General features: G+C 40.1%; 1 protein-coding gene across 8 annotated transcripts in view; it reads right to left on the minus strand.

Annotated features, from left to right (window-relative positions):
• LTBP1 (latent transforming growth factor beta binding protein 1) overlaps nt 1-14150 on the minus strand; it is a 399284-nt gene that overhangs the window by 313649 nt on the left and 71485 nt on the right. For all 8 annotated transcript variants that reach the window (XM_064494599.1, XM_064494596.1, XM_064494598.1 and 5 more), the window contains exon 3: nt 4938-5229. In XM_064494599.1, the coding sequence (XP_064350669.1) occupies nt 4938-5229 (292 nt within the window). The remainder of the gene's footprint in view (nt 1-4937; nt 5230-14150) is intronic.

Consider the following 14150-nt stretch of genomic DNA (forward strand, 5'->3'; position numbering starts at 1 on the left):
TACTTCCTTTCTTCCACAGTCCCAAGCCTGGACCATACCACGGTCTTTCATTAACAAGAACTCCTGAGTTCACTCCCTTTCTCTATGTTACCAGTACTACCACACCTGTTACAGAGACACCCGCTGATTACCAACAGTTCTGATGCATTTTAGATACTACAGATTAACCTCCCAAGGCAGAAGAAAAACTGTGGCATTCTTCCTACTTGAAACTTTTTCCCTTTTTTGTTACTCTTTGTTACAGAAAATTAAAAGTAGAAAAGTAGAAATTTAAAAGTAGAGAGGCTTGTATAAGAATTGTGTACCCAAGCACAGGGAAGTACATACAAGATCTTGTGGTAGCTCACAGAGAGAAGAAAAAATGTGACAATGAATATACGTATGTTCATGTGTAACTGAAAAATTGTGCTCTACACTGGAATTTGACACAACATTGTAAAATGACTATAACTCAATAAAAAAATGTTAAATAAAAAGAATTGTGTACCCATTATCCAGCTTCAATAATTATTCCCTCATGGCTAATCTTATTACCTCTATACCTCAACTCACTGGATAATTTCAGTTAAAGCTCAGACATCATATAATTTCATGTGTAAATACTTTAACATGATTCCCTTCCTTACATAACTACAAGGTCATCATCACAGGCCTCAAAATCAATAATCATTCTTTTATATCATTAAATTTCCAATCAACATCAGCATTTTCATAATTGTCCTATAAATCATCATTCTTTTTCTTTTAGTTTGTCTGCATCTGGATAGACATAATCTAAATATTATGATTGGTTGGTTAATATGTTTCTTAAATCTCTTTTAGGCTATAGGTTCCCCCTTCATTACTTTTTCTATTTTGCTTTGTGTCTTTTCAGAATCGTTTTGTTGAAGTCTTAGACTTTGACTTGGGTTTAAGCCAGTCTTTAAAAACTCTTATTACCACTAGTCTTCATTTATATCAAGTTCCAAACAAATCATATCCTAAATGTGGTCATTTTAAAATACGTTCACAAATTCTTTGATATTTCTCTCTTCAAAGAAGGCAGCTGATTAATTACAGTCCCTCAACTTAGCCACTTACTTCTAGTGAGCAGAATACGGCTGAGAGAAAGGTGTGTCATTTTCAAGACTAAAAGGGCCCTGTAGCTTGGGGACCTCTTGCTTAGGGAGAAGCCAGCAGCCACACTGTGAGGATGCTCAGGCAGCTCTGTGGAGAGGGGAGGGCCATGTGGAAAGGAAGTGAAGCCTCCACCAACAGCCATGGGAGTGAGCCCCCTACACTGGCAGCGGGTCCTCCAGCCCCAGGCAAGCTACACCTGCTGACTGCAACCTCAATGGGAGACCCTGAGCCAGAGCTTAGAGCTCATCACCTCCTAGATTCCTGACCTGCAGAGATCGTCAGACAGTAAATGTTTATTGTTTTAGGCTGCTGAGTTTGGGGGTGACCCGTTACACAGCAGTAGGTAACTAATACACCAAACTTCCTGGCGTCACACCACTGCCTTTCCTAGGCAAGCTCTTCACCGGTTCTTTGCATCAAATTTAACTATCTCTTCAAGCTCACAGGCCTTTCCCAGAGCTGTTCTTAGACTTCCATGTCCCCAGCACTCCAAAACCTGGGAACAGTTGCTCCTTCGATTTCCAAAAGAACTTTGTATCTGGTTTGAAGTCAAGCTGTCTAAAATCAATCTGGCCAAGGGTAAAACAAATTCATCTAACAACCACCTGCCTAAAATGTGTAGTTTTAACATTACAGTTTTACCGAAGTCACTGTTCCTCAAATATGCCAGGCACGCTCCAGCCAGCTGGGGCCCCTGCCCTATCCCCTCCATCTCCATGATTTATGCCCTCACCTCCTTCAGGCCTCTGCTTAAATGTCACCTTCTCAACGGAACCTTCTGTGACAACCTATTTAAAACCACCAGGGCCCTCACCCCTTCCCATCCCACCCTCACCCAGTACTCCCTGTCCATTACTACAGTTTCATTTTCTCCACAGCACTTACCACAATCTAACCTATGTTTTAATTATCCCACTCACCAGCTGTCTCTCCCACTGCAGACTGGAGGCCCCAGGGAGGCAGACATTAGGTTGAGATGTTCACTGTTACATCCCAAGCCCCTAAAACAATGCACAGGACATAGCACGAGCTCAATAAAAACTTAAATAAACGATCAAGACTGTAGCATTTCATAGGCCACATATGGATGTAACACTAAACATTTTGATATTTTAGGTGTCTTTACGTCTAAAAGCATTTTAAGGAGGCTCAATTAATTTCCTCCTTCACTAGTTAAAAACCAAACCAAACCCTGAAACACCCTAAAGTAGGTTATCTTTTAAAAAAAAAAAAAAAAAAAGGTAACTTAGGAATTGTTACATTTCTCAAAAGTAGCCAATCTGTCACATCAAAATCTCCTTAAGAGCAGAACTGGATCTTATACAACTTAAGAGTCCCTGCAGTGCCCAGATAACAGGCAAGTGGCAAAAGTTTATGAAGAAAACATCAGAATTGTCAGCATCTTGGGCCATCTATTCTCCTCATCCAAAAACACAAAGCAGGCACACCCATAAATGCACACCTGTAACAATGCTATCATAAAAAGCATCTTCATTCAGCAGATGAAGTCTCTGAAGCAAATTATCTAATGACTTGTATTTTCCCAAAGCCAAGTTAGAGCTGAAACCTTACCTTCCTCTTCGACTCACAACATTCTTGTCTAAATCACACTGCTGCTACCAAAAAAAGAAAAAAGAAAGAAAAGAAAAAGAAAAAAGGGAAGGGGGGTTGGGGGGAAGGTTGCTCCTTTATCTGACATCTGACATATGGTTCTCTCTAACAATCCATATATACACACCACAGAGGGTCAGATTCTAACAGGGGATGGTGATATTCAAGATGAATGATGTCGCTTGTAAATGACTTCACAGTTTATGTAACTAATAATGCTAGGAAAAAAATAAATAATTGCAATGCACAGTAACCTGACTCTGGATTGCCAAGGCATAGTTCAACAGAGTTGTTCTTTGTTAAAATCAAGAACAATGCTGGAAGAGAGACGTCTGGCTAGTATATAATCAAAGCTTTCTATCATTTCAAAGACACAGAGTCACATTCAAATTCTGACCCACAAAAAGCACTTCTATCTTTCAGAGGAGGTCAGCAAACTACATGTCAGGGGCCAAAGTTGGCCACAGCCTGCTTCTGTGTGGCCCCACAAGCTGAGAAGCAGTTTTACATTTTTGAAATGGTTGAGAAAAAAAAAAAACAAAAACAAAAGAACAAGAATATTGGGTGACACATGAAATTTCTATGAACTGCAAACTTCAACATCCATAAATAAAGTTGTGCTGGCGCACTGACACTCATTCCCTGACGCATCATCTGTGGCTGCTTTTGTGCTACGATGGCAGAACTGAGAAGCTGCAACAGAAACCCTATGTCCCACAAAGCTACAAATACTTACCGTCTGGCGCTTTACAGAGAAAGCCTGCCACCCTCTCCTGCAGGGTGCAGAAGCTAGAGCCTGCCTGCCTCCAGTGAGAGCCTAACATGTGTTCTCCTCATTCTGCCTCTATTTAAATCCTAATACCATTCTTATTCACTCATTAACTGTGTGACCTGGAGCACACTACATAACCACTCTGCGCCTCAGTTTCCCCACCTGTATAATGGGTTTAATAATGGTACCTTATGGAGCATCATTGTGAGTTATGAATTAATAACACATACAAAGCATGTGACCCAGTACCTGGAACACAGTACGCCCTTACTAAGCTCTGTCTCTAACGACCATTCCTTCTTGTGGAGGGCGGCAGGATGTGTTTTCCAATGGGAATGGTAGGAAAACTGTTCAATGCCAGAGCAGCCCCCAAATCGCTTTTATCATGGGAGAAGTGAAGTAGGAGGCAAGAAGAAATGAGAGGGGGGAAAAAACAGAAATAAGAGGACTGGGGAAGGAATACGAGAAGGGAAAGTTATCAGGACCCCACTCAGCAGGGACAGTAGGTGGCCTATTCAGAGGGGAAGTATAAATTAGGATAATTTCATCTATAGTAAATAACTTCTGTGGGCTGACTGGATACTAATCATCAGGTGGAAGCTATCTCTGGAGGGGAACACATTCAAAATTCCAGGCAAGTGACTTACAGATTAACTGCTGGGTCATTTTTAAGTTGAGAACTTCCTGTATTTTACATTCCTAGACAAATGACAAGTGATAGTTGCAGTGAACTCTGCATCTCGTTATCCATGGAGAGTAGCTAATTAAAAGGAAACAATTTGAGCAAAGGACCCCGTCCTTACGGAGTTCTCATTTTGCTCAGAAGAGCACTTACTTCCTAACGCTAAGAAAAAACCACATTCCCATAAATAAAACACAAGCTCTTTCACCAAAAACGGACCTGCATGGCAACTGGGAGGTAAACATGGTGTTAAAAGAAGATACACTTAACCTACTACAGAGGTGGACAAATTCTCTTTCTCCCAAGACTCACCTTCTCCATGCAAAGCTGAGTTCTTACCTTTTGCAAGGACCTTTCAAAATCACACTCACTGTTTCTCTTTTAAGCTGATACTGCAAAAACTTTAAAGCAACCCCAGACCACGAAAAAAAAAAGAATTTTTTTTAACTTACAACTCCACTGAAATCAAATAGCTATCTTTATTTTTCCCTTCCAACCTAGATCCCCTTAGTCCCAGCACCTGCTTTGGTTAACGCTTACGGTAGATCTTCCCTGCAGAAGCTAAACACACATAGCAAGTATTTTTAAGAGACTTGATGCGTAAACATAAGATGGAAAACCTTAAGAAAAGGAAAGAAAGACATGATTAGCCAAGTGATTTCTACAAACTGTGCAGGAAAAGCGATTTAAAGCAACGCATCCTAGAAAGTAACTTAGATGCTTCTCAGCTGGAGGCAAGGTCAAAACACTCACTGAGAATGTATCTGCTGCGAGAGTCCCACTGAAGGCTTTGGCTTGAGGGTCAAGGTCATCTGGGCCACGGGACTGACTCTCGGTAGAGCGTCTGCCTTCTTAGATGAAGTGTGCTTTGCTGCTGGCTCAGGGGGGGCCCAGGAGAAGGCAGGACTCTGTCCCCCAGAGACTGGGGACACAGTGTCCTGGGCAGTCATCGTCTCACAGGCTCTGCCCTCGGTCCCCGGTTTGCACACGCAGAGCTGAGGCCGGAGGCACATCCCTCCATTCTGGCACGGCGGGACACAGTTCGCTGCGGGAAGACAACAGAACACACGCTTTGAGGAAAAACACTGCAGACTCTGAGTCCTCCAAAGACTTCCCAGTAGCACCAGGCTGCTCCCCATGAAGATAAAAGGATAATGATGGTGAGCGTGACGGTAACAGCTCACACTTACCGATGGCTTCCTTTGTGCCAGGCAGTCTTCTCACAGACAGACAAGTTTCACCCCCAGCAACTGGTTTAAGTAGGTATTTTATTTTGCCCATTTTACTGATGAAGAAACAGGCACAGGGGTTATATAATTTGCCAAAGAGCACACAGTCATTAGTAAACAGAAGAGCTGGGATTTGAATTTATGTGAACTGGCTCCAACATCACCATCCTTAACCGCTTTACGATAGCCGCCTCTCAGAAACGCATCAGAAACACAGGGGGAAAAGCTGAAGAAAGGACTCTGCCCTTCTTTTCCAGTTGTGTTCTGTGTACATTTTAAACATCCAAACAAGACCTGGCAAAAAACAAAAGGCCAGTCCCAGATCCAAACCCCAAAAAGTGTTACAGCCTTCATCTTGCATGAGGTATCAGAGCTTGGAGTGACTGCTGCAAAAATTTAGTCTGACCCACTTTTCTTTTTTTTTAAACAGGAGAGAAAAACCAAGGGCAGAGAGGTTGAGCGTCATCTAAGAAACACACAAATATATATGTGTATAGATGTGTGTGTACACACACACAAATATCTTTTAAAGCCAGTGTACCATACACCATCCCTAACTTTATAATGAAAGACAACCCAAAAGAAACAACCTCTTTATCCCCATTTGCTAGGATGTGTGTGCTTTGAATCACCAGACTGTGGCCAAGCAGTTTTAAAGTTAGCAGGGCTATGGGTCACAGGTGAGCTGTGAGCTGAATGGATTTTATATCACAGGCAAGGTCCCTGTGGGACCTTAGGAGTTTAGATGTTACTGACTTACTTTTCATGAGGTTAATGCCATAGGTCTGTGGGCGTGATTCCTTCAGTCCCTTCTTTATTTGTCCAAGTACATTTATTTATGACAACCTCTTGCTATCAGTCCGCCTCTGACTTCAACTCTTGGAACTGAAGCAGATCCCAATACTAAATCTCCCATAAAATTCAACACAAGACTCAGTCCACAAACAGTTACAAATAGACTGAGGGATACGAACCAGAGGAGGCTCAGTTATGGAGGAGCCAAATGACCAACACCTAAGAGCCTGGAAACCTACTGATTTTCTACAAGAAAGAGAAGATATTTTCCCTATCTGCCTCCAATGCAATTCCTATTAGTTACAGCAAATAATGGTAAGAAAGGGCTGTCAAGTGTCAGAATACTAGGCTGACCAATTTTCTAAAAGTTGGGAAGGACTTTAAAAAAAAAAAAAAGGAAAGAAAAATGCAGACGGCTCCTAAGGTGACCCTGGGGTAAGTCAGTGAAGCTTGGCCTCTGCTCCTGTACATGTCCGGGGGCAGGGGGAGGGCAGGAGCTGCCTGTTCTAAAATGGTCCCCAAGGGCTCTTTCCATATTAGGCTTCTAGAATTCAAAGTCAAAACTATGCACGTCTAGAGTTCAAGATTCTAATTTATCAGCGTTTTCCTGGCCGGCTGATGATCGTCAGGTCCCTATGCGGCCACGGTTATTTATGGAATGTCACAGGAATGGAAATGAGCTCCACCCAGAGAGAACAGAAGTGGCCACAAGCAAGGACTGGACGAGGCTTTCAAAGCTGAGCCTCAGCCAGAGATCACCCCCTAGGCAACTTTCATGTATACATTCTCTTCATGCTTTCAATTAGAAACATGTTGCAGTTTAACATCTGAGAATGATTTCCGCTTCCCCTCCCTCCCAAGGTGTACCGCAAAATGTCTCCTAACCCACCAGGCAGGCTGCACAGGGCGACTTACAAAGGCTGGTCTCGAGATGGAAGCCAAGCCCTGAGACCTTCCCAAAACCACCAGGAATATACAAGGACCTGTCTTTAGGAGGACATGGATGGGTTAGAAGAATAAAAAGGCAACCATTTTTTTAACTCTTCAAATTTTGCACGTGGTACAGTAAGGTCAGCAGGGAAAGAATAAAAGAAAAAAAAACTTTAAACTCACACAAAAAAGACCATGTTATATAATAGTATGACTATACCCAATACCATTTTTCTATAAATTTTAAAAGGACAATAAGGAGAATGAGACAATTTTCTCTTCTACCTACCTCGCCTGGGCTCTGGCAGCAGCCTCCCGAAGTATGCAGACAGGAGGGGTTGGCTTGAACTGGGGGGGACAGATTCCCTGACTGCCAAGATGAGCCCCGACCCTGACATGAAAAGCAAAACTCACATCCCACAACCACGCTTATCAAGCCTTTTCTCCTACAATACTTGGACCTCGTGCAACAGTGGTTCCCACGTGTCACTTCTCCAAGTTTGGTCCTTGGACCAGCAGCAGCATCACCTGTAAACAGTTTAGCATCGCACCTCTTCTCTGGCTGCCCCTGGCCCAAAACTAAAGCCCAGTGAGCTGACTGCCCTCCAGGTGAATCTGAGGCTCACTCAAGTTCAAGAACCACTGACATACAGTATTTAGAAACCAGCAGTCCTCCACTAATGCGTTATTTTTTGAGAATTTACATTTTTATCACTGCCAAGTTTGGTGTTTTCACACTCCAGTGACTTGTATGTTATTGAAATCTTGCTGTGACAGACATGTTTATGTTGCCCTTTTATTTTTAATGCATAAAATTAAAACTTTTTGCCATGTGACCAAATTTTCAAGACAATTATGGGTCCCTTCCAAGAATTTTTATGTTTGTCACCACCTACTTCATGGCCAATGTAAAAACTGCTGTTTTTTTAATTGAACTATAGTTGATTTACAATATTAGTTTCAGGTGTAGAGCAGTGTTTCAGCATTTTTACAGATTATACTCTATTAAAAGTTATTACAAGATAATGGCTCTAATTCCCTGTGATACACAACATATCCTGTTGCTTATGAATTTCACACACAGTAGTTTGTACCTCTTAATCTCATATCTCTAATTTGAACCCCCGCCCATTCTCTCTCCTCTTTGGTAACCACTCGTTTGTTTTCTCTGTGAGTCTCCTTTGGAAAAAAACTGTTACTCTAACTGAGGGACTGAACTATGTCGAATATTATAAATAAATGTTACAGAAGTACTGTTGAAACTGTTTTCCATCAGCTGATTCTGCATTTGCCTGGCCGGCTGTGGTTCAACGCACAGAGTAAACACTCCATCAAGATCTTATCAGTGGGCTGGGCAGTGGTTCTCCAGCTTTGCAGCACATTAGCATCACCTGGGGAGCTCTTAAAAACTCTCAAAACCCAGGCCTGACTCCAGGCTGGATGAATCAGAATCACTGAGGGAGGGGGCTCCTGCATCTTTGGTTTTTTATTTTTTTGGTTTTTTAACTCTCTAGGCGATTGCAATTTGTAGCCAAACATGACAACAGTAGGTGAGGGAACAAAATCCTACTGGACTTGCTGACAGACTCATCTTCCCAAAATGCATCTCTTTGCATTTCTTCTTCTTCATTAAAAAAAAAACTTGCAACACATTTCAGCTGCCCATGAAATACGTTCAAGACCCTCTACAGCTAGACCCCAACCCCTCTTCCCATCCTCACTACCCCTGCTCCATCCCTGCAGAAGCTCACCCCTTCTTGCCTCTGCACACAGGGTGCACTGTCCTGAAACTCGGGCTGGCCCCTCAAGCTCCTGCTCATCTGAAACCTCCTCCTTCCCTGTGAAGTCTTTCCCAAACGCCTACCCACACAACCTCCTGCACCATTTTCATCATCCACTTCACATTTCACATGTACTGTCAACATACATTAATCATTTTTTAACAAAGCTCTCTTATTTCTCAATTAGACTATAAACCATGAGTTAATTAATTGGCTAATGCAGAATTTTCTGTGTCCTAGGATGGGAGGCTGAACCTCATCCTGGTTGACTGACTCACATCACAGTAGAGCCGTTCCTTTCCAAAGGATGCTAGAATCGAAGACGTCTATAAAGGGAAGATATTTAGTAGGCTCTTAATCCATTACATGATAACATCTACACCTTCGTACTTGGTTGCCTGCTGTTCAAATAGTCTCCAATCCTTCAAAGATGTCTTTAAATCAAAATTAATATTTAAATACATTTTGCTAATGTGTAAGGTCTGCAGTGGCATTTAGCAGTATGCTTGTTAAACAGTTTCAAAAGCCCAGATCCAATGTGTTCTAAAAGAACTCTGAACGGTCAGGATATTTAGAAACAAACTGGTCATGGATATCAAAAAGGGCTGACAGGAGCCGTGACAAATTACTAAACTTCCAGAACAAAAGCACATTAAGGATTAGCCTAAGAAGTTCAGGTGCAGTAGAAAAAAAGCTTCTGAGAGATAAGTAGTTTGCAAAAAGGAACTAGAAGTAGGGGTGTCCGTAATTCATTAAGCAGATAATCCAACAGAAGGACTTCTGCTAGAGATAAGAACAGTGAATTAACCTTCTACGTGCCCTCCCCTGATCCCAAACACAGAATAATAATTTTTAAAAAACTTCTAGGTTTAAAAGAAATGACCATGATGTACTGTTACCAAACAAGCCTTTTTTGTCATAAACAACTAGAAAACTGGATTAAAGATATAAAACAACTGTTGTCAGATATCAGACAACTGGCAAGAAAGGACTATGAATCCTAAGAGAAGGGAATCAAAGAAGTGAGCCCTAGGAACACGCCGACTGTCTGCAGGAGGCACTCTGCAGACTGTGACACAGGGAGACCACACAGAGAGTGATGATGGCTGAGGAGTGATGATGGCTGAGGGTAGGAATCTTCAGGGCAGAGTACTAGAGAGGAGGGATCTGCACACAGAGACAGCCAAGAGATCTGCAGAGGGTCCCCTGAGTCTTCACTTGAAATGGCGCTGCACAGGCACAGGGTGGAACAGCATGAGGCCAAACTACCCAGGACCTGTAAGCTGAAAATTCCCAGTTCTGACCCCACCAGAGTCAGGACATTCAGTAGAGACCCCAAATTAAACTCCCTTTAAAAGTTAAACCTCAATATCAAAATGAGGCAAGAATCTAAGAAAATATTTGAAGAGATAATAGCTAAAAACTTCTATAACCTGGGAAAGGAAAAGTCACCCAAGTCCAGGAAGCACAGAGAGTCCCATACAGGATGAATACACATAGTAATCAAACTGAAAAAATAGAAAACAAAGAGAAAATGTTAAAAATGACAAGGGAAAAATCAACAAATAACATAAAAGAGAACTCGCATATGGCTATCCGCTGATGTTTCAGCAGAAACTCTGTCACCCACAAGGAAGTGGCATGATATATTTACGGTGATGAAAAGGGAAAACCTACAACCAAGAATACTCTACCCACCAAGGCTCTCATTCAGATTTGATGGAGAAATCAAAAGCTTTACAGACAGGCAAAAGCTAAAAGAATTCAGCACCACCAAACCAGCTTTACAACAAATGTTACAATAATTTCTCTAGACAGAAAAGGCCACAACTAGAAACAAGAAAATTACAAAATGGAAACCTCACCAGTAAAGACAAACATACAGTGAAGGTAGGAAATCATCCACATAAAAGCTAGTAGGGAGGTTACAAGACAAGAGTAGTACAATCGTCTGTATCCATAATAAGCAGTTAAGAGAAACACAAAACAATCAGATATAAAATATGCTATCAAAACCAGTCATCATGTGGGAAGGAGAGTACAAATGCAGGTATCTAAAATGCATTTGAAATTAAGAGAGCAGCAACTTAATTATGTATAAAGACCACTATACCAAAAATTCTTGGTAACTATAAACCAAAAATCCATAATAGATATACACACAAAAAAGAAAAAGGAATCCAAGCATAACACTAAAGTATCAAATTGTAAAGAGAACAAAAGAAGGGGGGAAAAAACTATAAAAACAAATCCAAAACAATTAACAAAATGGCAATAAGGACACATCTATCAATAATTACCTTAAATGTAAACAAATTAAATGTTCCTACCCAAAGACACAGACTGGTTGAATAAATACAAAAACATGACCTGTATATAAGCTATCTACAAGAGACCCACTTCAGAGCTAGAGACACATACAGACTGAAAGCGAGGGGATGGAAAAAGGTATTCCATGCAAATGGAAATCAAAAGAAAGCTGGGGCAGCAACACACATATCAGACACAATACACTTTAAAATAAAAACTGTTACAAGAGACAAAGAAGGACACTACATAATGACCAAGGGATCAATCCAAAAAGATGTAACAATTGTAAATATATATGCACCCAACATAGGAGCACCTCAATATAAAAGGCAAATGTTAACAGTAACACAATAATAGTGGGGGACTTTAACATGCATGCCACTTATAGAAATGGACAGATCATCCAGACCAAAAAAAAAAAAAAATCAATAATGAAACACAGGTCTTAAATGACACATTAGTCCAAATGGACTTAATTGATATTTATAGAGCATTCCATCCCAAAGCAGCAGAACACACATTCTTTTCAAGTGCACGTAGGGTGGAACATCCTCCAGGATAGATCACATGCCAGGCCACAAAGCAAGCCTTGGCAAATTTAAGAAAATTGGAATCATATCCAGCATCTTTTCCAACCACAACATTATGTGATTAGAAATCAACTACAATGAAAAAACTACGAAAAACACAAAAACACGTGGAGGCTAAACAATATGCTACTAAACAACCAAAGGACCACTGAAGAAATCAAAGAGGAACTCAAAAAATACCTATAGACAAATGAAAATGAAAACATCTAAAACCTATGGGACTCAGCAAAAGTAGTTCTAAGAGGGAAGTTTATAGTGATATAAGCCTATCTCAGGAAACAAACAAACAAAAAAATCTCAAACAACCTAAACTTAAGACTTAAAGTAACTAGAGAAAGAAGAACAAACAAAACCCAAAATTAGTAGAAAAAAAGAAATCATAAAGAGCAGAAATAAATGAAACAGAGACTAAAAAAATAATAGAAAAGATCAATGAAACTAAAAGCTGGTTCTTTGAAAAGATACTCAAATTTGATAAATTTTTAGCCAGACTCAGCAAGGAAAAAAAAAAAGAGGGCGCAAATTAATAAAGTTAGAAATGTAAAAGAAGTTAAAACTGACACCACAGAAATACAAGGGATCGTAAGAGGCTACTATGAGTAACTGTACACCAACAAAAAGGACAATCTAGAAGAAATGGACAATTTCTTATAAAAGTATAATCTCCCAAGACTGAACCAGGGAGAAATAGAAAATATAAACAGACCAATTACCAGTACTGAAATTGAATTGGCAATTTTAAAACTCCAAACAAAAGTCCAGAACTAGATGGCTTTACAGGTGAATTCAACCAAACATTTAGAAAACAGTTAACACCAATCCTTAAGCTATTCCCCAAAAAATGCAGAGTGAGGAACACTTCTGAACTCATTCTATAAGGCCACCATCACCCTGATACCAAAACCAGCCAAAGAAACCACAAAAAAAAAAAAAAAAAATTACAGGCCACTATCACTGATGAACACAGATGCAAAATTCCTCAACAAAATACCAGCAAACCAAATTCAGCAATACATTAAAAGGATCATACATCATGATCAAGTGGGATTTATCCCAGGAATTCAAGGATTTTTCATTATCCACAAATCAGTGTGATACACCACATTAACAAATTGAAGAATAAAAACCATATGATCATCTCAATAGATGCAGAAAAAGCTTTTGATGAAATTCAACATCCATTTATGACAAAAACTCTTCAGAAAGTGAGCACAGAGGGAACATACCTCAACATAATAAAGGCCATATATGACAAACCCACAGCTACCATTCATACTCAATAGTGAAAAGCTGAAAGCATTTCCTCTAAGATCAGGAACAAGACAAGGATGCCCACTCTCACCGCTTTTATTCAACATAGTTTTATAACCACAGCAATCAGAGAAAAGAAATAATAAAAAAAGGGATCCAAATTGGAAAAGAAGCAGTAAAACTGTCACTGTTTGCTGATGACATAGTATACACAGAAGACCTTGAAGACACTACCAGAAAACTTCTAGAGTTTATCAATGAATTCAGTAAAGTTGCAGGATACAAAATTAATACACAGAAATCTGCTGCATTTCTATACACCAACAATGAAATGTCAGGAAGAGAAATTAAGTAAACAATTCCATTTATCATTGTGTCAGAAAGAATAAAATACCTAGGAATAAACTTACTTAAGGAGGTTAAAGGCCTGTACTCCAAAAATTGTAAGATGCTAAGAAAAGAAACTGAAGATGACACAAACAGATGGAAAGCTATCCCAAGTTCTTAGATTGGAAGAACTAATAATGTTAATATGACCATATTACCCAAGGCAATCTACAGATTCAATGCAATCCCTATCAAATTACCAATGGCATTTTTCACAGAACTAGAACAAAACAAATTCTAATTTGTATGGAAACACAAAAGACCCTGAACAGCCAAAGCAATATTCAGAAAGAAGAACAGAGCTGGAGAAGTCAGGCTCCCTGACCTCACACTATACTACAAAGCTATAGCAATCAAAACAGTATGGTACAGACACACTGACCAATGGAACAGGATAGAAATGCCTAGAAATAAACCCACACACTTATGGTCAATTAATCTACAACAAAAAAGGGAAGAATATATGATGGAGAAAAGACAGTCTCTTCAATAAGTGGTGCTAGGAAAACTGGACAGCTACATGAAAAAGAATGAAATTAGAACATTCACTACCACCACATACAAAAATAAATGCACATAGATCAAAGACCTAATTGTAAGATCAGGTACTATAAAACTCCTAGAGGAAAACATGGGCAGAATACTTTTTGACATAAATTGCAGCAATATCTTTTTGGATCCATCTTGGAAATA

This window comes from Camelus dromedarius, chromosome 15 (assembly GCF_036321535.1).
Source record: "Camelus dromedarius isolate mCamDro1 chromosome 15, mCamDro1.pat, whole genome shotgun sequence".
NCBI classification, from domain to species: Eukaryota; Metazoa; Chordata; class Mammalia; order Artiodactyla; family Camelidae; genus Camelus; species Camelus dromedarius.